This window comes from Canis lupus, chromosome 35, assembly GCF_003254725.2.
Source record: "Canis lupus dingo isolate Sandy chromosome 35, ASM325472v2, whole genome shotgun sequence".
NCBI lineage: Eukaryota > Metazoa > Chordata > Mammalia > Carnivora > Canidae > Canis > Canis lupus.
The window spans coordinates 10,796,875-10,822,961 of record NC_064277.1 but is presented as its reverse complement, the minus strand read 5'-3'; the positions used below and the strand labels follow the sequence as shown (position 1 = coordinate 10,822,961).

General features: G+C 42.6%; 1 protein-coding gene across 4 annotated transcripts in view; it reads left to right on the top strand.

The window, feature by feature from the left end:
- ELOVL2 (ELOVL fatty acid elongase 2) overlaps positions 1-26,087 on the top strand; it is a 62,395-nt gene that overhangs the window by 18,009 nt on the left and 18,299 nt on the right. The window contains exons 1-2 of one of the 4 annotated variants that reach the window (XM_035710468.2): positions 14,663-14,791; positions 23,555-23,618. In XM_035710468.2, coding sequence (XP_035566361.2) covers positions 14,678-14,791; positions 23,555-23,618 — 178 coding nt within the window. In that variant the 5' untranslated portion in view covers positions 14,663-14,677. Of the gene's footprint in view, positions 1-14,662; positions 14,792-23,554; positions 23,619-24,851; positions 24,928-25,151; positions 25,338-26,087 lie in introns of those variants that run through there. The other 3 variants (XM_025444509.3, XM_025444526.3, XM_035710469.2) reach the window with 3 other exon arrangements.

Genomic DNA, 26,087 nt, shown 5'->3' with positions numbered 1-26,087 from the left:
TTAGGTTTACTAAGTGGCCAAATGTAGGGCATTCCCTTTGAGAGATCCTATGGAATTGGGAAAGCTCATTTTTGTTAAATAGGATTTTTAATTAACATACATAACTTTGAGTTTATCCTGCATTCTGACATTCTGCTAAGTGCACACAAGCTATTGTTACGGGTTTGGCATGAACATGTTTCATTCTAAAAGATTTAAGCTAGAGTAACCATTGCTGCCATGGAGTTAAATGGCTTTCTCTGTGAATACATTCAAGTGACTCCTATGGTAGAGAATTCTAGAGACTAAAGGAGTTAGAATTAACAGTTAGGTGAAAATCAGACTACTCACTCCAGTCCTTCAGAGGGAAGAGCTAGAGAAAGTGGCAAATCAGCATTGTAAGGTTTTCTGGAAGGAAACACTGTAAGGGTTTTTTTTTTCCCCTCTGTTACCAGCTGCCACCTTCCTAAGTCTCTGGGACCTAAGAGTCTGATATTAATGAGACAATGGACATGAAGAAAATACTGATAAACAGCCTCCATTTCCCCACAATCCCTAGTCTGTCTAGAGAAACAAAGGAGGCTCTCTATTTAAGAATCCAGTTCTTGGTGGCTGTCCCAGAGATCTGCAATATAACACTTCATTCCCAAGTCAGGGATTAATATATGAGTTGGCCCGTTCCTCCTGTTACAGCCAAGAAGGATCACAAAGGATTTCCTACCACATGCTCCCCAACTATGTTGGCAGCACAGCATTGTCTGACCTTTGAGCCCAGCTTGTGACCAGCAACAGGAGTCACCTTCATTTTCAGTCTTGGGTCTATTTTAAAACTATGCAAATGAGTTGGCTAGACTTTCTCCTTTAAATGACAAAAACTTCAGAGCCTGACATCTTTAGCTTTTCTAATATGTCTGAATGCAACATATTTATTTTTACACAGTCAAGCTGGAAAACTTCCCATAAGTCTTTACTTCTCCAGTGACTAATTTTGACTCTTATTTGAGAAGCCACTGGAAGTGGTCATCAGGGGAGGTCACTAGGGAAGTGGAAGTGGAAGCCAGGCTCTCATAACTGTTCAATTCTGCTTCCACTGTATCTTCTTGAAGATGTCTGATCCGGTGTCGTCTTGGAGAAAACTTGGGACTGTTTGTCACCCACCCCTTCCCCTACCCAGAGTCACTGTCCATGCGTGTTTACTGACTTTATCCTTTCCTTCTAGAGGTTGGAGGGAAAACACTGTAGCCGTACTGGTTAACATTTTGATAATGATACAGTTCTAAAAAGCTATATTTAAAAAGAAAATCTTTGAGTGCTGAAAAGCTAACACTAAGTGAAGACATCTGCCAAGAAAACATTTTAAAAATCTAAGATCGTGAAGTTAACAGTGTAATTTGTCTATGTTTCTTTTATGGAAGTCAAAGGGATAGATTGATGCACTCACTTTTTTTTTTAAGATTTTATTTATTTATTCATGAGAGACACACAGAGAGGCAGAAACATAGGCAGAGGGAGAAGCAGGCTCCATGCAGGAAGCCTGACGTGGGACTCGATCCGGGGACTCCAGGATCATGCCCTGAGCCAAAAGCAGACGTTCAACCACTGAGCCACCCAGGCGTCCCAATGCACTCACTTTTTAAAGAAAAACTGGTTAGAGTCTCTTAAAATGGTTGTGCTTCTCTAAATCTAATCTTTATGATATACCTATAATCATTTTGAATAGGCATCTGTTCACTTTAAAATGTTTCTTCTGCCCTATGAAGAGTTACACTGAAGATAAGCATTCGAAAGAAGACCTTGCTTGCTTGCAGTTGAACTAAGAAACTGGAAGAATGAACTGAGCACAGTAACCTAGCTTTTGGAGCAGAAATTACCCTGTTCACTTAGAAGCCTCCGCTTTTCAGTTTCCCTGATTCCAATCCCACCTGCCCAGCTTACTTTGAAACTATGCGTCAGTTCTAAATACTCCAGACATTTATGAAGCTAAAATACATTAATTATCACTTACTTCATAATGTGTTTTGTATTTCCAGCAGTTTCTTCAGAGTTTTTATATGGGCCAAGAATGGGAGGGCCATCTGGTGAGATGGAAGATGGGGACAGGGGTGGCAAGGGAGCTCAAAGCTTCTGTTTTGCACTTTAAGGAAAATGAGAAAACACTACAAAACACTTTCTCCTCTCCATTGGATTAAAACGATTTACCAGTAAGAAAAAGAATAGTAATGTTTTGTAAAAGTACTCATTTAGCAGGGTTCAAACAATAACTCAAGAAGGACCCAGAGAGGATTGTGTGATGCAATGCTAATAGAAAACTGGGAGTCAGAGACTTGCATTTCCATAATTTTCTTTATTTTGACACAATACCTTGGCACAGACCATGGGCTGAGCCACATGTGTAGAATTGTGATCATCTTGTCATCTGCCTCTTATCTGTAAAATAGATAATACTTGTCACCTCTCGATCTACCCCACACACCTCCCTATAGAATCATCTGTCTTCATCCATTTGCTCTGTGTTTTGGGACACCAAGTTGGGCTGATGATTGAATGTTGATGAACTACTTAAGGTGAATTAAGGTGATATCCCAGAAGATGTTTAAAATAACATGTATAAAAATAGTTTGTGAAGCTTTCTAACCATCAATAAAGGTTAAGTGGCCATCAACGCAGCCCCCCTCCCCCCCCCCCCCGTTTGTTTTAAGTAACTCAGGCTGCATTTTGCCTTTTCAGTGATTTATTTTCTTCTTAGAGCTTGCCAGCTATGCTCAATTTGATTTTTCCATTATCTGAATTAAAATGCTAAGGGAAGAGTAGGTCTTAGAAAGTGTGGATCAACTGTCACTTTATGGTAATATACTGCTAAACAGCAAAATGTGTGATAAGGATTTCATTCATCAGGGAAAGAATCTAGATTGCTCAGTAAGTCCCGTAATTGGGTTGGTTCATAGGAAGATAAGAAGGAAGATACAGAACAGTCTGTAAGACTCACATATTGTCTCTTGCTCAGTATTAGTAATAAAAGAACACTATCTTTTGACTTTACGATAAAGCTACTGAAACTACAGATATTTTTAGAATATATGGAAATAAATAGAATACACAGAAATAGATATGACTATTGCTTAAAAAATTAGAAATAAAATTTGACTCCCTTTTTTCCATGAAATTATTAAAAGCTTTCCTTTGTTTTCATTTATAAGGATACCACTTATACATACAGAATAGCCAACCTGCTTCTCCTCTGGTCACTACTTGATAACCAGGGCACATTCAAACAGAATCTCCTTTCATTGCTGTTGTTAATTGTGAAAGAGCTTTATTCTTCTCCATGTCCCCAAATTCAGAAACTGGTACAGTTCCAAGGTGTCCTGAATACAACTATCTGGCTTTGGATTAAATCTCCAAGGAGTTTTGTATTCACTCGGTACTTCCTGTGGACGTTAGAAGTTGTAGTAATCATTACAAGGATCTTGAATTACAACCTTAATGGTATTGTTATTAGCTTTTTTTTTGGTTCCTTATGTATTCAGTAATCACTGAATGAGTTTATTTTCTATTGTGGAATTGACACTGTTTTCCTGTAGAGCAGATTTCATTTTATTCACTTGACACTGACAGTTATTTAGTATCTTTTAATGGGCCCAGAATGTTACGAAATAACTATGTTTTTGGATTTTATTTCCATATTCTTGGAGAAAAGGCCATAATTTGCAAAGTAACTGGCAATAAACTAATATTATTATATCACTATTAAGAGTATTTATTTGTTTAGTAAAATTTCAGTTTCCTTAAACTTGGTAAATATCTATGGGACCGGTGAATTAATTCACAAATCATTTAAGCATCATGAATGTATTTTTAAGGTGTTTGAAGTCTATTTTTGAGACTTAACAGATCAAATATACTTACATCTTTGTTAACCAGGGACTGTTCTATGCCGCAGATACACATCTGAGCACAAGCTCACAGTTCTTCATATATATACTTTTTGTGTCTCACCAGTTCTTTCCCCAGCTCTTCACAAATTTCCTGTAGTATCCTCTATCTTTGACATACACCAATACCCACTGTTTTCAAGAGTTCTCTAGAATTCTGGTCAGTTATTTCAGGACATCTCTGGGGATACTTCGCTTGCTCAGATCCTCTTTAGTTGGGTAAGGCCAGTGCCACCATATCCACCAAACATCTGTCACTGCATCTATAGAATGCCTATTGCCAGCACTGCTGGCTGGTAGAGATCAGTGGTGCTTATGTCAGGTATCTCAGACTCTGCTGGGTACCACTGCTGATGCAAAGGAGCCTCGCAGGTACCAGATTCCATATGCAGTATTCTGTGGAAAAGTCAAGAATGGCAGTCTCTTCTTTGTGGGAGAGATTGCAAAGGACTCCTCTCTTGCAACTCCAAGGTCTTATGTAGGTTTAACTACATCTTCTCTTTTCATGACCACATTCTTTGTCCCTGGGGACCCAGCTGAACCATAAAGAAGCCCAAGTAACTGCTCTTAACATCACTGCATGTCCAAAGTTGTTACCAAGACGCCTTGTCAGTATCTGACCCCTCCACCACTGACAACTCCATAGAATGAGTTTTCTCCCAAGATGTCGTTCAGGCTCTTGTGCAAAGTGGGCTGCCCCATTGGCTTGCAGAGAATTCTGGAGCCAAGAGGTGAGCCAGCAGCACCACCAACAATGGAGATAGCAGGTGACTGAATGCATCGACGCCTGATGGCATCCTGGAAAAAATTTTTTTTTTATTTTTATTTATCTTTTGGAAAACTTTTTAAAAATATGTTACTGAAATTTGTTAATTTTGAAACATATTTATCTCTTAAAAATCTAGAACAAAAATATTTTAGAGTTCTGCTGTTTGGCCTGCACTGCATCGTGGGTCTCTTTACCATTCTGGAATTACTGCTGCCTCAATATCCCTCTGCTTGAAAATATGGTGACACTTGATCAGATCTGTCAGTGTCTCTATTCTCTCTTCCTACTTCCAGCACTCTTTACTTGCCATGTAGGTTTCATGTTCACATAATCCTGAGAACTCTCTAAACCCATCCAAAGAGGAGTGTTGTGAAAGGAAAAAGGTCAGAAGTGGACCCTTGAAGTCTTCTAGCCCTTTTCCTGGTAGGCTTTTGACAAACTCATCCACTTACTGCTACATGAATTCCGCAGGTGCTCATTGAGTGCCTGGTGTGTGCCAGGCACAGAGGATCTTGACCAGTTTGGGAGGAGAGTGGTTGGGGAAAACCAAAAGCCTGTCAGGAGTCCTCCAGGCAAAAGGAAGGGGAGCTGTGGTGCCACGTCCAGAGAAGGACGCCTTGGGGGAACTTCAGGTAATTAGGTATGCCTAGAGCCAAGGCTGCATGTGGGCTTTGGGAAGGAGGAGGCTTAGCAAAGTGAGTAGAGCTTGTTGGATTTTGGCCCATTCAGCCAAAGCACAATTATTTGCTGTTTTTAAAAATTCTTCGATTTTATGCCAAAGGAATGTTAATCCTCCTGCAACATTCAGTTGGATGCCAAGAAATCGAGGTTAAAATGCATAGTGTAGGCGTCTCCTCTGCCTCAGTGTGGTCCACTAATAAGGTGGCTTTCCTTCCACTGAGCTCTCTACTGGGTTATTTGCACTCTACCAAAATATTGATCATAACAGTAAAACAATGAGGTTGTCATTAGACTAGGCTTGCTCTGAGGCTTTGATTTTTGTATGATTTTTAGCCTACTAGAGAGGAGGTATCCTATTTTACTGTTAACAAAATTGTAATCTGGCCAGTACTCTGAGGACGGCCTCCTGCAAACCCACTGAGGGAAGTCCCTTGTGGGCTTATTTGTTTTGATCGAAGCAAAATCCTCTTAGTGTGGGAGTAGGTCATTCTTCAGCCAGACACCCTTTCCTCTCCTGTGTGTTTGTGGCCAAAGCAGAGTGGAGTAACTAAAGAGCTGGAAGGTCCTCTTGCAGCCTTCTCCAAGCATCCCTAAGGCCCTGCAGAGGAATATTAGCGTAGGCGGCTCCTGATCTTTTGAAGATAGTTGAATTTTGGTAACTTGGCATATTTAATATAAGATTCAAGTGTATCTTGAAGCCAAACACTGCCAGTTACTGTGAAGAATTGGGCGGGCTGATGACTGTTTTTTTCCAGCTTTGAGATATTATTGACATATGACTTTATGTAAGTTTAAGGTGTACAATGTGATGATTTTATGCATTGTGAAATGATTACCACTACAGCATTAGCTGACGCCTTTATCCTGTCTCATAATCTTTTCCAAGATGAAAACATTTAAGATCTACTCTTAACTCCCAAGTATTTGGTACATTATTATAAACTGTATTCACAGTGCTGTGGGTTAGAAGCCCAGAACTTGTTAGTTAGCTTGAGGGCCCCAGAGTCCAGGGCCCCCAAGGTTCATCTGAGTTGTTATAAGGACAGGGTTTCTTTCTTTTTCATAGCTTAATAATCCATTGAGCCTATATACCACATCCCCTTTATCCGTTCATCTGTTGACAGATGCTTAGATTGTTTTCCATACCTTAGCTATTATGAATGTATGCATACTAATAGCTGCAGTGAAAATAGGGGCACAGATAGCTTTGGTATCTTGTTTTCATTCCCTTTGGAATGAAACTTGTATGTCCACAAGTGAGCTTGCTGGATCATGGTAGTTTTAATTTTTTGAGGGACCCTTTTCATAGTGGCTGCATCAATTTGCATTTCTACCAACAGCATGAGTCTATTCAGTTCCTCTCTCCATTCTTTTTTTTTTTTTTTTAAGATTTTACTTATTTATTTATGAGAGAGAGGGAGAGAGGCAGAGACACAGGCAGAGGGAGAAGCAGGCTCCATGCAAGGAGCCGGACGTGGGACTTGATCCCGGGACTACAGGATCATGCTCTGGGCTGAAGGCAGGCACTAAACCACTGAGCCATGCAGGGATCCCCCTCTCTCTATTCTTTGAATCAGGTGGTTTTTGTGCTGAGTCGTGTGATTTCTTTATGTATTTTTGGGGTATTAACGCTTTACCAGATCTATGATTTGCAGATTTTGTTACTGTTTCTTCTGTTTTGCAGAAGTTTTCCAGTTTGATATAGTACCACTTATTTTTGCTTTTGTTGCTTGTGCTTTTGGTGTCATCCAAAAAAAAAGTGTTGCCAAGAGCAGTGTCAAGGAGCTTTTTGCTTGTGGGTTTTTTTTTTTTTTTTTTTTTTTTTTTTTTTAGGAGTTTTATGGTTTCAAGTCTTAAGTTTAAATCTTTAGCCCATCTTGAGCTAATTTTTTGTGAGTATTGTAAGAGAGAGATCCAGTTTCAGTCCTTTTCATGTAGTTACCCAGTTTTTATCCACTACTTATTGAAGAGACCATGCTTTATTTATTGAGTATTCTTTTTCCCTTGTCAGATGTTCATTGACTATATATGAGAGGGTTTATTTTTAGGCTTTTGCTTCTGTTCCATTGGACCATGTGTTTGTTTTTATGCTGGTATCATACTGTTCTGATTACTATGGCTGTGTGGTATAGTTCAAAGTATAATTCAAGATGTTTGATGCATCCAGCTTTGGTCTTCTTTCTCAGAATTGATTTGGCAATTTGGGATCTTTGTGGTTCCATACAAATTTTAGGATTTCCTTCCTATTTCTGTGAAAAATACCATAGGAATTTTGATAGAGACTGCACTGAATTTGTAGATGACTTTGGAGGGTATGAACATTTTTACAATATTAATTCTTCTGATCCATGAATGTGGGGCATTGTATTTGCATCTTCTTCAGTTTCTTTCATCAACATTTTAAGAGTTCTCAGTGTACAGATACTTCACTTTGTTGGTTAATTTTTTCCTAAGTATTATTTTTAATGCCATTGTAAATGGGATTATTTTATTTTTTCATATGTTTTGTTGTTAGTGTGTAGAAATGCAACTCTGTTGATTTCTGTCTCTTGCAGCTTTACTGAATTTGTTAATTAGCTCTTACAGTAGGTTTTTGATGGGGTCTTTAGGATTTTCTATATATAAAATCCTATCCTCTGCAGACAAAGACTTCTTCCTTTCCTCTTTGGATGTTGTTTATTTTTCTTGCCTGATTGCTTTGGCTAGGATCCTAGTACTATGTGCAATAAGAATGGTGAGAGTGGGGGGGATCCCTGGGTGGCTCAGCGGTTTAGCGCCTGCCTTTGGCCCAGGGTGTGATCCTAGAGTCCCGGGATCAAGTCCCACGTCGGGCTCCCAGCGCGGAGCCTGCTTCTCCCTCCTCCTGTGTCTCTGCCTCTCTCTCTCTCTCTCTATGTCTATCATAAATTAAAAAAGAAAATAAAAAAGAATGGTGAGAGTGGGCACCCTTGTCTTATTTCTGATTTTAGAGGAAAAGCTTTCAAACCTTTCACCATTGAATATAATGTTGGCTGTAGGCTTGTCATAAATGGCCTTTATTGTGTTGAGATATGTTTCTTCTTACCAGTTGAGCATTTTTAACATAAAAGTATGTTGTATTTTGCCAAAGGCTTTCTCTGCATCTATTGAGATAGAATTTTTATTTTTTGTTCTGTTGATGTGATATGTCACATTTACTGATTTGTATGTATTGAACCATCCTTGCAACCTGGGAATAAATCCTACTTGGTCATATATCATATATGATTCTTTTAAGGTGCTGTTGAGTCCAGTTTGCTAATATTTTGTTTTGAGAAATTTGCATCTATATTCCTCAAGGATATTAGTCTGTATTCTTTTCTTATAGTTTCTTATCTGGCTATGGTATCAGGATAATTCTGGCCTTGTAAATTGAGTTTGGGAGGGCCCAGCCTTCATTTTTTGGAAAAATCTGAGAGAATTTGCACTAATTTTTCTTTAAGCATTTGGTAGAATTCATCAGTGATATCATCTGGTTCTAGGCTTTTCTGTGTTTGAGGGGTTTTGATTACTGATTCATTCTCCTTACTCCTGTTAGTTTGTTCATATATCCATTTCTTCATGGCTTAATCTTAGTAGGTTGTCTTTAGGAAATCATCCATTTCGTGTAGGTTATCCAGTTTGTTGTACAGTTCTTAGTAGTCTTTCATGATTATTTGTGTGTCTGTGACGTCAGTTCTGATGTCTCCTCTTTCAGTTACGATTTTGAGTTCTGTCTTTTCTGAGTTAGTCTAGGTAAAGGTTTGCCAATTTTATCTTCTGAAAAAGAAAAATAGCTTTGTCCTGATTAACCACTAATCTTTTTGTATCAATACAAAATAATAAAATACATATTTGAAAATTTAAGTTATCTGTCATGTACTTGGTCAAGAATTGCACACAGGGTTATATTTTTTGGTTTATATCATGATACCATCTATTTCATCTCATATGAATATTTTATTCATCTTTTATTTCATATGAGATTCATCTTTTATTTCATATGAATAGAAAGAGACCAACCTATTCAAAACTGTGATTGTTAGGTATTTTTGTTGTGACTTAAGAAGGAAATTGTACAACTTTCTTTGATAGTTATTCCATTAACAGTATTTCTGTTTTTAGTTGTAATATTTCAGTTATACAATTAGTATATCACTAGTGATTTCTTATTAAAAACTAAGACATTAGATATATACAGAGTAAAGAGTTATTAGTCTCTCTTTCCCTTCACCCACTCCCTGCCCCATGTCATTCTCCTCCCCACAGGTAATTGCTATTAATAATTTAACATGTGCCCTTCCAAAATTTTTCCTGTATATGTATATACTTGTACATATACACGCATAGGCAGATAGATTGAGGTTTGTTAAATTTTTTATTTAAACCAAATCTGATAACGTGGAGTTTGTATTGTATTTTACATTAGGTGAGTTCAAACCATGATTTCTTTTCGTACACAGTCATTCTGGAGGGCGTTCTTTAAGGCTGTCTTTTTTTTCTTTTTACTCAGTGTCTTAGCCAATTCAAACAGTCATAATAAAAGAGCAGAGACTAGCGGCTAAACAGTAGAAGTTCATTTTTTCACATTTCTGGAGCCTAAAGTCCAGCTCAGGTGGTAACGTGGTCATGTTCTGGCAGAGGCGCCCTTCCTGACTTAGAGACTGCCTTTTTGTTGTGCCCGGCATGGCTGAGAGGGAAAGCAAACTCTCTAGGGATCCTGCAGAGAAGGGCGCAAAGCCCTCATAAGGGTTCCACCCTCAAGATCTCATCTAAATCTACTTCCCCAAACCGTCCTCCAAATACGATCACACTGGGCGATGAATTTGGGGGAAGATAAACATTCTATCCATAACACTCTGATTTGTGCAACTTTGTTTTATTAGTAATTTTATTAAAGGTGCCAAAACTTTAAGACACACTAAGTTTAAAAAGAAAATTTTATATATATATATATACATATATATATATATACATTTAGAAATTTGGAAAACCTTTTTCAAACTTTGATATAGTTAACATAATAACATAAAATGTTGTATTACTTTCAAGTGTACAATATAATGATTTAACAATTCCATACATCACCCAGTGCTCATCATAAGTGTACTCTAACTCCCATCACCTGTTCCACCCAGCCCTCACCCCCTCTCCCCTCTAGTAATCACTGTTTGTTCTCTATAGTTGTCAATTTTTTTTCTTTGATTATTAACTTTCTTAAATTCCACATGTAAGTGAAATGTGGTATTTGTCTTTCTCTGTTTTATTTCACTTAGTATTATACCCTCTAGATCCATCCATGTTCTTACAGGTTGCAAGATTTCATTCATTTTTATGGCTGAATAACATTTCTTTGTATATATATTTATTACATCTCATTTATCCATTTGTCTATCAATGGACATTTCAGCTGCTTCCATAATTTGGATATTATCAATAATGCTACAATAAACAGAGGGGTGCATGTAGCTTTTTAAGTTAGTGTTTTGTTTTCTTTGGGCAAATACCTAGTAGCAGAATTACTGGGTCATATGATAATTCTGTTTTTAATTTTTCTGAGGAACCTCCATACTGTTCTCTACAGTGGCTGCACCAGTTTGCAATCTCACCAACCATGCACAAGGGTTCCTTTTTCTCCACATCCTCACCAGCACTTGATTCTTGTGCTTTTGGTTTTAGCCATTCTGACAGGCGTGAGGGGGATACCTCATTGTGGTTTTGATTTGCACTGAGCATGGAGCCTGCTTAAGATTCTCTCTCCCTCTTCCTCTGCCTGCCTCCCCACTCCCACCCCCCAATGCATGCATTCTCTCTAAAAGAACAAAAAACAAAAAAAACAAAAACTATGGCTCAAAACTCTATGATCCAGCAATTGCACTACTTGGTATCTGCCTGAAAAATACAAAAACAGTAATTCAAAGGGATGCACGCACCCCTAAGTGTTTAGCAGTATTATTACGATAGCTATGTTATGGAAACATCCCAAGTGCCCATTGATAGATGAATGGATAAAGAAGTGTGGTGTATATATACACACACAATGGAATATTACTCAGCCATAAAAAGAATTAATTCTTGCCATTTGTAACAACATGGATGGAACTAGAGTGTATAATGCTAAGGAAAATAAGAGAAAGACAAAGACCATATGATTTCACTCATGTGAAATTTAGGAAACAAGCAAAAGGGGAAAAAAAAGACAAACCAATAAATGGACTAACTATAGAGAACAAACAGATGGTTATCAGAAGGAGGGTGGGGAGGGATGGGGAAATAGATGATGAGTTTTAAAGCATGCACTTGTGATAAGCACTGGGTGATTAAAATAAAAATTTAAAAAACCTTAAAATAAAAAAATATAGATCTTTTAAAGTGTTCTTTGGCCCCAAATACAAAGCTGTATCATTTACCCTTGCCAAAACTTTAACTTCCCATTAAAAAAATGACAATAAATAAAATTTTTTATCACTACTTTTTGTCATTTTAATTACTTATGTGTCTTGGTGTGGATCTCTTTGGCTTGATTTTGTGAGGGGTAGTGCTCTGGGCCTCCTAGACCTGGATACTTGTTTCCTTCCCCATACTTGGAAAGTTTTCATCTATAATTTCTTCAAATAGATCTTCTGCCCGTTTTTCTCTCCTTCCTCCTAATGGGATCCCTATAATGTCAATGTTGTTAAGCTTGATGGTGTTGCTGAGTTCCCTTCAGGTATTCTTATTTGTTATTGTTTTTCTCTTGTTCCACTCGATTGCTTTCTATTACTCTCTTCTTCTAGTTGCTGATCCATTCTTTTGCTCCCTCTAGTCTACTATTCATCTAGTATATTTTTAATTTTATTTATTGAGTTCTTCATCTCTGGTTCATTTTAATGCTTTTTTTTTTTTTTCTATCTCTTTGTTGAAGGTCTCACTGAAATCCTCCATTCTTCTCAAGCCCAGAGAGTATCTTTATGACCAATATTTTAAATGCTTTATTAGGTATGTTACTTAATATCTGTTTTGTATAGCTCTTCTGCGATTTTTAAAAAAATATTTATTTATTCATGAGAGAGAGGGAGAAGCGCACTCCTTGCAGGGAGCCCAATGCAGGACTTGATCCTTGGACCGGGATCACACCCTGAGCCAAAGGCAGACTCTCAGCCACTGAGCCACCCAGGCATTCCTTTTCTGCGATTTTTGTTCTGTTCTTTCATATGGGACATATTCCTCTGTCTCCTTATTTTACCTAATCCCCTATGTCTGTTTCTGTGCGTTAGGAAAGTCAGCTATGTCTCCTTCTCTGGAAAGTACTGGCCTTATGAAGAAGACATCCTGTAGTGCCTTGCATTGCAGTGTCCCATTTATCAGAACCTGGCATTTTACGGATGTCTCCTATGTGTATTGCATGCACCCTCATCTGCCTTTAGTCTATTTACAATGGTTCTCTTTGCCCTCCTGGGCAGGGTTCAGTCCCTGTGGTGTTAGTGGGTCAGTGTGGGGCCACTTTGGGCTTGAGTTGAGTCAGACCAGGCATAGGCCAGGATGCAGTAGCACCAAACTGCAGGCTGCTCTCCCTGTGTTGTCTCCTGTGAAGCTTTTGACTGTGACCAGGGCCTGCAGTCAAACCAGATGTCTGCCCCCAGCCAATGGCTGGGGCTGCAGTAGGACTGGTGTGTGTGGTTCTCTTCCCCTCACCGCAGCGTAGGAGTCACTTTGGAATGATATGTTCTGGCCCAGGACATATTGAAGGGGGCAGGTCCACAGAAATATGAGGGGTTGGGGAGGAAAGTGGCACCTGCCAGCACATTTGTTCTTGGAGAAGTCTCCTAAAGATCCCTGCCTGTCCAGCACGTGCTCTGAAATGAGTATGTACATCTATTTCCCTTATATCCTGGGGGTTTTTCAAACTGCTGCTGCTTCTCTGTATCTCTGTGGGCTGTTTGTTGTGCTGTCTTTTCAAGGTTGAGAACTCCGTTTCCTCTCACCCTCTGGCTCTCCCAGAGCCAGCATTCTGACTTTTCAAGTTCCAGGTGTGAGGCCCTACTGATTATAAGAACTCACGAAGTTAAGTCTCTCTGATTTTCAAAGCCAAATATAGGGATTTGTCCCCAGTGTGGGTCCCCTGTGTCTGGGGTGTCTGGTCTGGGGTCTCCTCTCCCTTCCCTATACCTATGGTATCCCTTCCTCCCAGGGACAGTCTAGTCTCATGGGTCAGTTTTGCTCCTGACTGCATTCCCACCTTTCCAACTCTTTTTGACGTGGCCTCTTCTCTGCATTAGCTGTAGAGGCGTTAAGAGTGTTAAAGGATCTTTCATGGGCAGCCCGGGTGGCTCAGCGGTTTAGCACTGCCCTCAGCCCAGGGCCAGATCCTGGAGACCCAGGATTGAGTCCCACATCAGGCGCCCCACAAGGAGCCTGCTTCTCCCTCTGCCTGTGTCTCTGCCTCTCTCTCTCTCTCTCTCTCTCATGAATAAATAAATTTTTAAAAAATCTTAAAAAAAAAAATCTTTCACAATGTACTAGATCGCACATATGAAAATACAGGTAGGCGAGCAAAGTAATATGAAATGTTAAGATCAAGGGAATACCATAGAGGTTTACAACAACAAGAGTTTCATTAATTCATTCAGTAAGTGTTAAGCTCCCGTTATGTGCCAGGGGATCCAGTGGCCTCTCGGAGGCCTCTTGGAGGAGCCAGACAGGAAACCCCCTAGCCAGTGAAAGTTTGTATGATAAGTGCTATCCAGGAAAAACAGAGCGGGTAAGGACATAGAGAAGGTTCCACATCGCAGATCAGGACACCACAGAGCAGATGCTTTCCTCCTCCCTCTGTAATTAGGCCCCTGAGGATGAATCTGGGAAGCGCAGACGAGTTTCCATTTGACCAGATACTGAGTGACTGAGCTGAAGAACCCTGTGAGGGAAGTGGAACAAAGCAAACAAAACTGCAGTAATCGGTTCTGTTCTGAATAAACTTTTCATCTCCTTAATCAGGGGAAACTATCCTATAGCCTCGGGGTTCCACAGGCTGCAGATAAAATCCACCCTCTCTTTTTCTTTTTTTTGGTTAGCTTATTGTCCTGAGAAGTACTGCGCACTGGAAACCTAACCTGAGCTGCACCCCAGCTCTGAGCCCTCCCTTTCTCCGTCCCCCCAAGGTGTGGGAGACACGGATTGATACTGAATGCCTTTCCCATTTCCCATAGCATCATCAGCCTTGAACTCCCGGCCTCAATCTCCACATCTGTAAATTGGGAAAGACAGACAGACAGCTGGCCAGGGTTATTGTCGAAATCCCGGCCTGGACGTGAGTGTCTGATGACCAGGCGCTGTTACCATTATGCACCGTCATGGCTCATTTATATTTCTCCTCAGATGTGGCAAGTATGTTCCCCCAGATGCCTCACAGCCTGACTCAGAGGGCCTCAGTCCCCTGAAGACCCCAAGACAAACGGTAACAATCCAGAGTTCCCCTACAGGAGTGAGACTCCGCCAGCGGGTTCGGGTGCGGCCTAGCTTGGCTGCTCCCTGCCGGCCCGCGCTGGGAGGCCGATGAGGCGCGCGGGGGCCTGGGGGTGTCAAATCCGCACAGTGGCCCATTCTGTGGGCTCAGCTGCGTGAAAGCCGGAGGATTTCTGTGTCCGCTTTTAGTCACTCTCTCCACTTCCTAGTCTCCCTCACAAATGTAAACACATTCCGATTCTTCAGACGTGGGAGACGCGGGCTGGGAACCGTCCCTCAGGGTCGGCCCAGAGAAGCGTCAACGTGAGACCGCCACCGAGCCTCGCTGTGTGACAGCACTGGGCTTTGTGCCCCTCGTCTCTGGGAGGCCCCGTCTCCCCGTCTCCCTGTTCGCCTTGACCCCGAGGGGCCCGGGAGGGTTTCCGGGCTGCGTCTGGTCTCGTTAGTCTGAGGAGGATACGTTCCTGAGCTGCTTGGATCCCCCCATTTCCTCACCTGCCATCATCAGATGCTTCAGGTTTCCTTTTCTCTGAAATGCACTTTTTTTTTTTTTTTAAGGCAAGGATTCAGATACTGCGTCTGTCTTCTTACAAACTCAACAGTCTGTCTCGTGACCTTAATGACCTTTGCTCATTTTTAAAAGAAAGGAGGAAGGAGTCGGTGGTGGAAGTGACTATATTCTGATTGAATAAGCGTCTTTAAATTGTTCTATAAAATAGTATCGACAAAATAGGACAGACACCAGGATCTTGAAGCGCCGCGTCAGACAAGATAACGGCCATGCGTGATAGACGCTAAAACAAAAGGCCTGAAGCGTCAGTAAAGACAGGAGTGTGAAGGAGGAGGGAGCCAAGGCATGCTGGTGGGGCATGTGGAGTGGGAGGGAGGGGGAGGAGGAAGGAAGAGGAAGGAGTCCCGGTGAGCACTGTGCTGGCAGGAAAGGAGGTGTGCTTTTCATGCCTCTCCTGTTCCCAAGTAGTCTCAGAAAAGGGTGGCTGAGGCAGGAGTGCGGGGCCAGCCTGTCCCCCAGCACTGCCAGGTGCGCGGCATGTAGCCAGGAAGACCATCTCCACTGTGTGTAAGGAGTGAGCCCAGTGGGTTTGCCTCAGATGGGCCCCACGGCCTCCAAGTGGTGGTCGCTCCTGCGGGTAGGGCTACGCATGGCGTGAGGGGTGATGGTGGCAGGTACGGTGCATGTCGCGCGATGGGTGGTGGCTAGCTTGCTCTGAGTGCTGGCTCTTCCGGTAGATACATCTATTTCTGGTGCTCTTGATTCTTTTCTGTAAATCCTTTCCATATGGAATCATTTCCCTTTGGCACCAAGAACATCTTGAGCAACTGCACTGTAGTGCAGTTGTGCCCGCTACAAATTCTCTCACACATCATATGAAAATGTCCTTACTTCACCTTCATTTTTGAAGGATATTCTTTCTAGTTTTACCCTCTAGTCCCCAAGCAACCACTCATTTGCTTTCTTGTCACATATATATTTATATTTCCTAGAATTTCATGCAAAGGGAAACAGTATGTTCTCTCTCTTTCTGTGTCTCTGTCTAGCCTCTTTAATGCAGCATTGTAACTTTGAGATCCATCCGTACTCTATGTGCATCAATAGTTCTTTTATTTTGCTCGGTAGTATTTCCTTGTATAGATACGCCACGACTTATCCATTCACCTGTTGGGACATTTGGGAGGTTTCCGCTCCTTAGTTATTAAAAATTAAGCTGCCATGAATATTTGTGTCCAGGTCTTTGCAAGGTTATATGCTTTATGTTTTCCTTGGGTAAATATACCTAGAAGTAGTATGCTGGATCATGTGGTAGGTGAATGTTGATGTTTTTGCCAAACCACTAAACTGTTTTTCAATGTGGTTGCATCATTTTACATTCTTTGTGGCTTGGTAAACAAGAAGGGATACACAATTAAATCTCAACTTCTAATCTTTCCATGCTTCAGCCATTGTTATACGCAGCCATAAATTAAATTTAAAGTCACGGAACATTCCACTGGGTACTTACCCAAAGAACACAAAAAAGGCACTAATTTGAAAAGATATATGCACCCCTCTGCTTGTTGCACCACTATTAACAACAGCCAAGATATGGAAGCAACCCAAGTGTCCATCAGTAAATGAATGGGTAAAGAAGATGTGCTATATCTACAGTGGAATACTGTTCAGCCATAAAAAATGAGATCTTGCCATTTGTGACAACATGAATGGACCTAAAGGGTATTCCTAAGTGAAAGAAGTGTGGCAGAGAAAGATAAAGCCCATATGATTTCACTTAGATGTAGAATTTAAAAAACAAAACAAAAAAGCAGAAACAGGCCCACAGAGAACAAACTGAGGGGAGGTGGGTGGGCGTTGGGCGAAATGGATGATGGGGAGTAGGAGATACAGGCTTCCAGTTATGGAATGAATAAATAATTGGGTTGAAAGATACCACATGGGGAATATAGTCAGTGATATCGTCATGGTGGTGGTCGGTGAGGGATGGTAGCTACACTCGTGGCGAGCCTAGCCTAGCCTATTGAGTTGTCAGATCCCTATGTCGTGTGCCTGAAACTAATGTAGCATTGTGTGTCACCTGTATATTAATAAAATAAAGTCTTGGAACATGGCTTTACTATGTGGGCAGGAGGAAATCCCTGGAGTTGTTCTAGAAGTGGGGTTGGAGAATTGTTTGGTAGAGAATTGTTGGCCTGGGGAACCTGGAACATAGGCTGGAGGGGACACCATGGCCAGGGGTGGGCATCTTCCTTGGCTCATCGGGTTTCCTGTGTAGAGGGGCATGGCCTAGGGATGGCCAGTGTGGGGCCCTCGAAAGTATGGAGTTCAGGACAGCATTCCTCTTCCTAGGTATAAGGGCAGTACTGTCCCCTCTCTTCTAATCTGTCCAAATAAGATTTTTTTTTTTTTTTTTACTTGAAAGAGGGAGAGAAAGCATGAGTGGAGGGAGAGGGAGAGATAGACTCCCCACTGACCAGGGAGCCTGATGCAGGACTCGATCCAAGGACCCTGGGATCATGACCTAAGCTGAAGGCAGAGGCTTAACCAACTGAGCCACCCAGGCACCCCCCCAAATAACCATCTTTTAAAAACGTGCCATAAATCCTCACGCTGCAGGGGCTTCCATTATTGTGGCAGTTCTGCATGTCTCCTCCTCCTCCTCCTCCCCCTCCGCCTCCGTCATTTGCTGTTTGCCTTTCTTGGTGTCTCCCACTTTCACAATTTGTGAGCTTCAGAGTCGACCACTATGTCCTTTTTGTCCTCCTGTGTCTGACAAAAGTGTCAGTACATAATGGCTGTTAGTGTAGGCTGAGTGACTGAAGTGCTGCATGTCACTTTTTGTTGATTTTTCTTAGCTCCTGGGTTACTGTGTTCAGACGTCTTAGGAAACCACCCAGTGCGCTTGTGCCATAGAACCTAGCGTGCGGCTGCACACTCCCACGCCGTGCCAGGTGTTCATCCTTAGCTGACTGATGAGCCCCAACCTCTGTACTCAACCCTTGTGTTTTACTAATCCGGAATAAATTTTCATTTGTTCTTCTAATCGCCTCTCATTATCTTATCATTGTCATTTTAGATTGCATCCTTACTAACTGTATTAAATAACCTAGAAATAAAGAGTTCATTTTTATTCAGGTTTCTGATTTTCCCAGTATTAGTTTTATTTCCTTCTGTTACATGGGTCAGTAGAGACCCTGGGCGTAAGCATTTCCCAAGTGAGTCCTGTCTCAGTCTATTTGCACCTGCTGATTCTTCTTCCTGAAATGCTTTTTCTTCCCTTCTCCATCTAGAAGGTGTCCTAGAGCATCTCAGAACTCAGCAACAGCAGCATCTCTTCCTGGAAGGCTTCTCTTTTTAAGAGCCCTATATTTGATTTCCTACATCTGCGTACTTTTGTTCATTTCAGGGGTACGACATAGTAATTCAGTACTACATATATATTGCAAAATGATCACCACAATAAATCTGATTAACATACATAGTTACAATTTTTTGTGATGAGAACTTTTAAAATTTTTCTTAGTGACTTTCACATACACAGTACAATATATTGTAGTCATGCTATAGATTTATGTCCCTATGATTTATTAATTTTACATGGAACTTTGTGCCCACTTTGCCCACCCCCACACTGCTGCCTGTGGTAACCACCAATCTGTTCTTTGTATCCATGAATTTAGGACTTTGGTTTCTGGTGTTTTAGATTCCACATATAAGTGAGATCATCTCTTGTCTTTCTCTGTCTTATTTCACTTAGCATGATGCCTTCAGGGTCCATCAGTGTTGCCGGAAATGACAAGATTTCCTTCCTTTTTATGGCTGAATATTTTCCTCCTCTATGTTCTTACAGTACATACCTGCAGCTTCTCTTGTCTTTAAGACATTAATATTGTGATTATTGATGTACTTTTCCTGTAAAGATGAGTACCATGTCTCATTTGACTTCATATTTCAGCATCTAACATGGTGCTGGCACATAGTAATGTTCAGATAATTAGTTAATGAATCAATATGTTAATGTCTAAAAAACTGGGATATCCCTTCTATTTTTATTTATTGAAGTATGATTTAGATACATTATATTAATTTCACATGTACAATATATTGATTCAATTCTATACATTGCTCACCATGATAAATGTAGTCACTATCTGTCACCATACGACGTTATTACAGTGTTGTTGACTGTATCCCTTATGCTGCACTTTTTATCCCCGTGACTTTTTTATAACTGGAAATTTGTTCCTCTTAATCCTATATATTTCACCTGTCCTCCCCCTGCCTCCCCTCTGCAACTACCAGTTTGTTCTCTGTATCTAAGAGTCCTTTTTTTGTTTTGTTTTGTGTTTTAGATTCCACGTATAAGTGCAACCATATGGTATTTGTTTTTCTTTGTCAGATTCAGCATAATACCCTCTAGGTCCATCAGTATTGTCACTGATGGCAAGATGTCTCTTTTTTATGGCTGAATGATATTCCATCGCATATATACACCACATCTTCTTTAACCATTCATATATTGATGAATACTTGGGTTGCTTCCATATCTTGGGTATTGTAAATACTGGCGCAGTAAACATAGGGGTGCACGTAATTTTTCAAACTAGTGTTTTGGTTTTCTTTGGGTAAATGCTGAGTAATGGGATTACTGGGTCATACGGTATTTCAGTTTTAACTTTGGGGGGAACCTCCATACTGTCCTTTACAACGGTTGCACCAGTTCAATTTCCCCACCAGCAGTGCGTGAGGGTTCCCGTTTCTCCACATCCTTACCAACACTTAATTCTTGTCTTTTTGATAGTAGCCATTCTGACAGGTTTGAGGTGATAATCTTCCTTGTGTTTTCAGTTGGTTTCCCCTGACAGTTAGTGATGTTGAGCATCTTTTCATGTGTCTTTTGGCCATCTGTATGTCTTCTTTGGAATAATGTCTATTCACATAGTCTGCCCATTTTTAAATTAGAGTATTTGTTTTGGGGTGTGGCATTGTATGTGTTTTTTATATATTTTGGATATTACCTCCTTACCAGATAGATTATTTGAACATACCTTCTCCCATTCAGTAGATTGTCTTTTTGTTTTGTTGGTTTCTCTTTTGCTGTGCAAAATCTTATTTTGGTATAGTCCCAGTAGTTTATTTTTGCTTTTGCCTCCCTTGCCTGAGGAGACAGATCCAAAAAATATTGCTAAGGGCAATGCCCAAGAGATTACTGCCTATGTTTTCTTCTACGCATTTTATGATTTCAGGTCTCATATTTAGGTCTTTAATCCATTTTGAGTTTAGTTTTGTGTATGGTGTAAGAATGTGGTCCACTTTTACCGGACACATATAGCTGTCCAATTTCTCTAGCAGCCTTTATTGAAAAGACTGTCTTCTCCCATTGTACATTCTTGCCTCTTTTGTCATAGATTAATTGACCATATAGGTTTGGGTTTATTTCTAGGCTTTATTCTGTTCTGTTGATCTCTGTGTTTGTTTTTTTTATGCTAGTACCATACTGTTTTGATTACTATAGCTTTGTGGTATGTCTTGAAATTTGAAACTGTGGTACCTCTAACTTTGTTCTTAAGGTCTTTTGTGGTTCCATACAAATCCAGTATTACTCTATTTCTGTGAAAAACACAACTGGTATTTTGCATAGTAACTGCATTGAATCTATAGATTGCTCTGGGTAGAATGGACATTTTAGCAATATTCTCCTAGTGCATGAGCATGGTCTATCTTTCCATTTGTTTGTGTCATGTTCAATTTCTTTCTTCAGTGTCTTATAGTTTGCAGTGTTTAAGTCTTTCATCTCCTTGGTTAAATTTATTTCCAGATAGTTTATTCTTTTTGGAACAACTGTAAATTGGAGTGTTTTTTAAATTTCTTTTTCTGCTACTTCACTAGCGTATAGAAATGCAACAGATTTATGTATATTAATTTTGTATTTTGTGACTTTACTGATTTATTTATCCATTTTAAGGGATTTTGGTGGAGTCCTAGGATTTCCTATCTATAGCATCATGTCATCTGCAAATAATGACAGTTTTACTTCTTTCTTACCAATTTGGTTGCCCTTTACTCCTTTTTCTTGTCGGGTTCCTGCAGCTACAACTTCACAGTACCACGATGAATAAGTGTCCTGAGAGGTGCAGAACTTTGTCTTGTTCTTGAGCTTAGAGGAAAAGCATTCAGCTTTTCACTATCAAGTATACTGTTAGCTCCTAGTGGGTTTTTCCAATATGGCCTTTATTATGTTGAGGTATGGGTCCTCTAAACCCACTTGGTTGAGAGTTTTCATCATGAATGGATGTTGCATTTTATCAAATGCTTTATCAGAATCTAGTGAGATGATCATATGGTTTTTATTCTTCCTCTTGTTAATGTGATGTATCAGATTGATTTGCAAATATCAAACCACTGTTGCATCTCTGGAATAAATTCCACTTGTTTGTAGTAAATGATCCTTTTAATGTGTTGTTGGAATTGGTTGCTAATATTTTGTTGAGGATTTTTGTGTCTGTGTTCATCAGAGCTATTGGCCTGCAGGGATTTTAGTTGTTGTTTTGTTTTTTTGTAGCGTCATCTGGTTTTGTTATCCGGGTAATGGTGTGGAATGCCCTTTGTTATTCATTTTTTTCCACTCTGCTGTCTCTCCATATCTTCCTCTCTCTTTTCTTTTATTTCTGGTCTTCACTGTGACTAAATTTCTACAACATTATAGAACGAATACAAGCTTTGTGACCTTTAGAGTTTTCTTAGACCTACAGATGTGAGAAAATGGATTTTGACCATAGCAAACAGACTGAAAAAGTTTAAACATGTGTGGGTGGATGTGGCAATGAAAGGAAGATTTCACTGGTATTTGTTAGGAGGGTGGGTTCATCACTGAGGTCAACATTCTTTGCTCAAGAATGAGAGGCTTCAGGACAGGTCTGCTCTTTTCTAATGGCAACATAAATCTTACTGAGTCACACTGAGATGTGCGGTAGGTGAACCTTCTCAAGTCTAGAGGTTTCCCAAGATGTCCTTCAAGGAAGCCGAAAGACTGTGTAAAAACTTCCAAGCTTGTTTTAGCCCAGATACTTTTTATAGAGCTACTAAGGGCCTAATACATGGCCAGGTATAGGTGCTAACAGATGTCAGCCACTACTCCGCATCCTGTCTTCCAAGCTTCCTAAAGTCCCCAAAGACCTAAGATTCCCTAAAATTTTCTCAGGATCAAAGTCACAAATAAGAAATAGGTGTAAATGGTAGGTGCCAGTCACCAAAAGTATAGATCTTTTCAGATGCCAGTAAGTTAATTCTCTTTGGCACTTATACTTTGAGAATGAGATGCTTTAACTGCACTCCAGCTATTGATTATAGAGAATGAATGGTCTAGAGGAATGTCCCAAGGGCTGTCACGCTCTATTCACCAATCCACTGGCCCCAGAAATTCTCATCAAAGGTCCCTTCCCTTAGAAATACTGAGGGTTGCTTTGCCTTTTTTCCCCTTTGCTTGAGGAGGTGCTCTAGACCATTGTAGCAGGAGTAGGGAACACCTTAGCAGGTATTCTAAGCAGTATAATAGTACACCTTGTTTAGCAAGAACAGGAGCTAAACCAAGAGCCTGTGGCCAATTTAGCAACCATAAGATTCTTAGCAGAAATTCCACCTCAACCCCAATCCAGTTAAAGTAGCAGTAATAATCTGATGTACCCTAGTGACTCTGCTTACTGTGCTCTTAAATGCATATGTATAGAAAACATTTTGAAAACAAAATATGAAGGTTATTTAAAGAACTATAGTGCTTGATTTCATTCAAAAAAGAAGTCCCCTTCAAAGCTTTAGATTCAGCTTTGTGAAACACAACTGAGCTGAATTTTCATTGAACAATTACATTACATCCTGCAGGTATAGATCCTGTTGCTTGCCCGCGACTTCTGTTCATTGCAACAATAGAAGCTGCTTATGGGAGAGCCTATGCCTCTAAGCATTTTAGAGGGAAATGAAATTAAGGCCAGTAACTCTTGGACGTTCAAATGTACAAGCCTGTTTTCCAGGACTCCTGTTGCCCAAGGAAGGGAAGGAGGAATGGTTTCCTTCCAAATCCACGCAAGTTCGTGAGGGCTGCATTAACTGCTCCGTTTTCCTGCAGTCTGCGGCTCAAAGCCCCGGGGCTAGGACCGGCAGATCCCGGCAGCCGTTCTGTTGGTAGTGGTCGGTTTTGAGAGTTCCCCAAAAGTACCCCTTAAGTCATTTTTTTCTTTATCTCTGCAGGAGCATCTAAAGGCCTTTGACGATGAAATCAATGCTTTTTTGGACAATATGTTTGGACCTCGAGGTGAGTGAGCTGCTTGAGAACTTCGTGCCGGGCAAGAGGGTTTCCTCCCTTGTCCTGTCTTGAAAACAGGGTGTCAGCCTTCGGAGGCTGGACCTCCCTCGCCTCCGCGGCCCTTCTCCCAGGACATCCCAGGAGCCGCAGGCAGGGCCCTGAGCACAGTGCAGGGCCCAGCTCTGGAGTCTCCGGCTGGGAACGCGGGGCGGCTCTGCTGCTGCTCCCCCGCTGCCCGCGCGCCTTTCTCTCTCTGCTCGGCCCACGCGCCTCCCCGTCCACGCATGCGCAGTCACGTGCCTTTCTCTGCCCACGCGCCTCCCGTCGGCACATGCACAGTCACGTGCCTTTCTCTGTGCTCTGCCCACGTGCCTCCCGTCACGCATGCGCAGTCACCTGCCATCGCTGCTCGCTTGTCCGCCATGCGCCCGCTTTGCTGCGACTGTGGCTGGGGCGCCTGCGCACTTGCGTCCTCCCCTGCCCCCCCCCCCCCCCCCGCAGCTCCCAGCGCGCCTGCGCTCTGGCGTCCACAGCCCTTCCCGCATTTCTCCGCGGTTCCGCCGGCTTCGAGGTCTCCCGGCACAGCTTGCAAATAAATGAGCTTTTCCCAAACGTGTTTTGTTTCAGTTGAGCCCTGCGGGTGCGCACACTGGGAACTCGGTGGTTGCCTGTCGGGCAGGGGGTGGAAGGAAACGAGGTTTTCTCCTCTCCTCGTAGAGAGAACTGAGGCCCCTACAGCCTCTGCAAAGGCCTTAGAAACCGCCCTACATGAATGACCGTGTGTAGGCTTCACCTGATGACCCTGCGTGATTGCATCCAGCTCACTATTTTTAAAAGATTTTGTTTTTAAGTAATCTCCGCGTCCCCCGTGAGGCTCGAACTCCCAACCCCGAGGTCCAGGGTCACTTGCTCCGCGGAGCCAACGGGCGCCTCTACACAGACCTCAAAGAAAATTCACAGTTCCCGCCCCCCCCCCCACACCTCACTTCATCTCCGTGCGCGCCCCCGGCCTCTGCGCCTCGGGACCCTGCGACCCACCGCGGCCTCCGCCTCCGCCTCATGGCGGGGAAGGGTGGGGGGCGGGGCACAGCGCTGGCCCGGCCTGCGGCGCTCGGCGGGGGGCTCGGCGCGGGGGGGGGGGGCTCGGGGGGGGGGCTCGGGGGGGGGTGGGGGGGCGCCCTGCGGGGCGCTGAGGCAGCGAGGCGTCCTCCGGCCCGGCCGCGCAGCCTGCGCCCACTGAGATCTGCAGTCACGCGGATGGTGGTGCCGTCAGGGCAGGTGTTTCAGTCGTTTCCTCCGCTCCGGCCTCTTACAGGAGGTTCTCGCGTCCTGAGGGGGTTGCGGGGGGCGGGGGGGGGGGGGCGGGTTGAAGGTCGATGGCCGGGCCGGGCGCCTCCCAGCGACGGCGAGGCCAGCCCCTGGGCCCTCCTGCGCCCCGCGCCCCGCGCCCCTGCCTACAGGGGGAGGCTCGGTGAAGGCCGCCTCGTTGGCTCCGGGGGGGGGGGGGGGGGGCCAGTCTCTTCTGCGTTTACGCTCCCGCAGGTCATCAAGGGATATTGTTCTTGGGCAAATACCGGACACAGGTGACGCACGAACACCTACATGCCGAAGAGGAGGAGTCTTCCTACACACGTCTGTTCCTCTCTAGCGGTTGGGACACTTATTTTTCCTCCTTGACAAATGTGGCAGACATTTACAGGACTAGGACCAAAAAGACAGAGACTTCAGGTGCCGTATGAGGTGCTATTATCCCCCTCGAAATCTCTGGCGACGTGGAGCCCAGTGGGCGTATAGCAGGCAGCGCAGTAGGCCCGGGCCGCCCTGCAGAGCAGGCCCTGGGGTCAGGCCGCCCGGAGGGCAGGGCGGGGGCGGGCAAGCTGCCCCCCGAGGCACCAAGAGCCGGACCGTGGGCACCGGCCTTCTGGGCGTCGTAGCAAAGCACCGCAAGCTGCGTGGCTGAAGACAACAGTGATTTATTCTGTCTCAGCTCTGGAGGAGACGAGTGTGACCTCAGGGTGTTGGCAGCGCCGCGCTCCCTCTGAGGTTCCAGGGCACAGTCTGTTCCCAGCCTCCCTCCTAGCTTTCCTGGTGTCAGAAATCTTTGGCCTTGTTTGGCCTCAAGAGCCATCTCCTCAGTCTCTGCCTTGTCTTCACATGGCTTCTCCTCCCGTGTGCCTGTGTCTAAATCTCCCCTCCTTACGTAGGACGCCAGTCACTGGGCTAGAGCCCTCCTGATCCGGCGTGACCTCACCTTAACTTGGCCATACCTGCAAAGACCCTATTTCCAAATAAGGTCGTAGTCACGCAGGTCTCAGGACTTGAACGTATCTTTTGGGGAACGCAGTTCAATCCATAACACTGTACCAGGAGGTAAGGTAGCAGTTGAGGGCAATTATTTAACTTTTTAAAATTCTGTGCAATTTTTCTCAGACATTAACTGGGAATAACACTATCCCCAGTGTGTGTGTGTGGTGGATA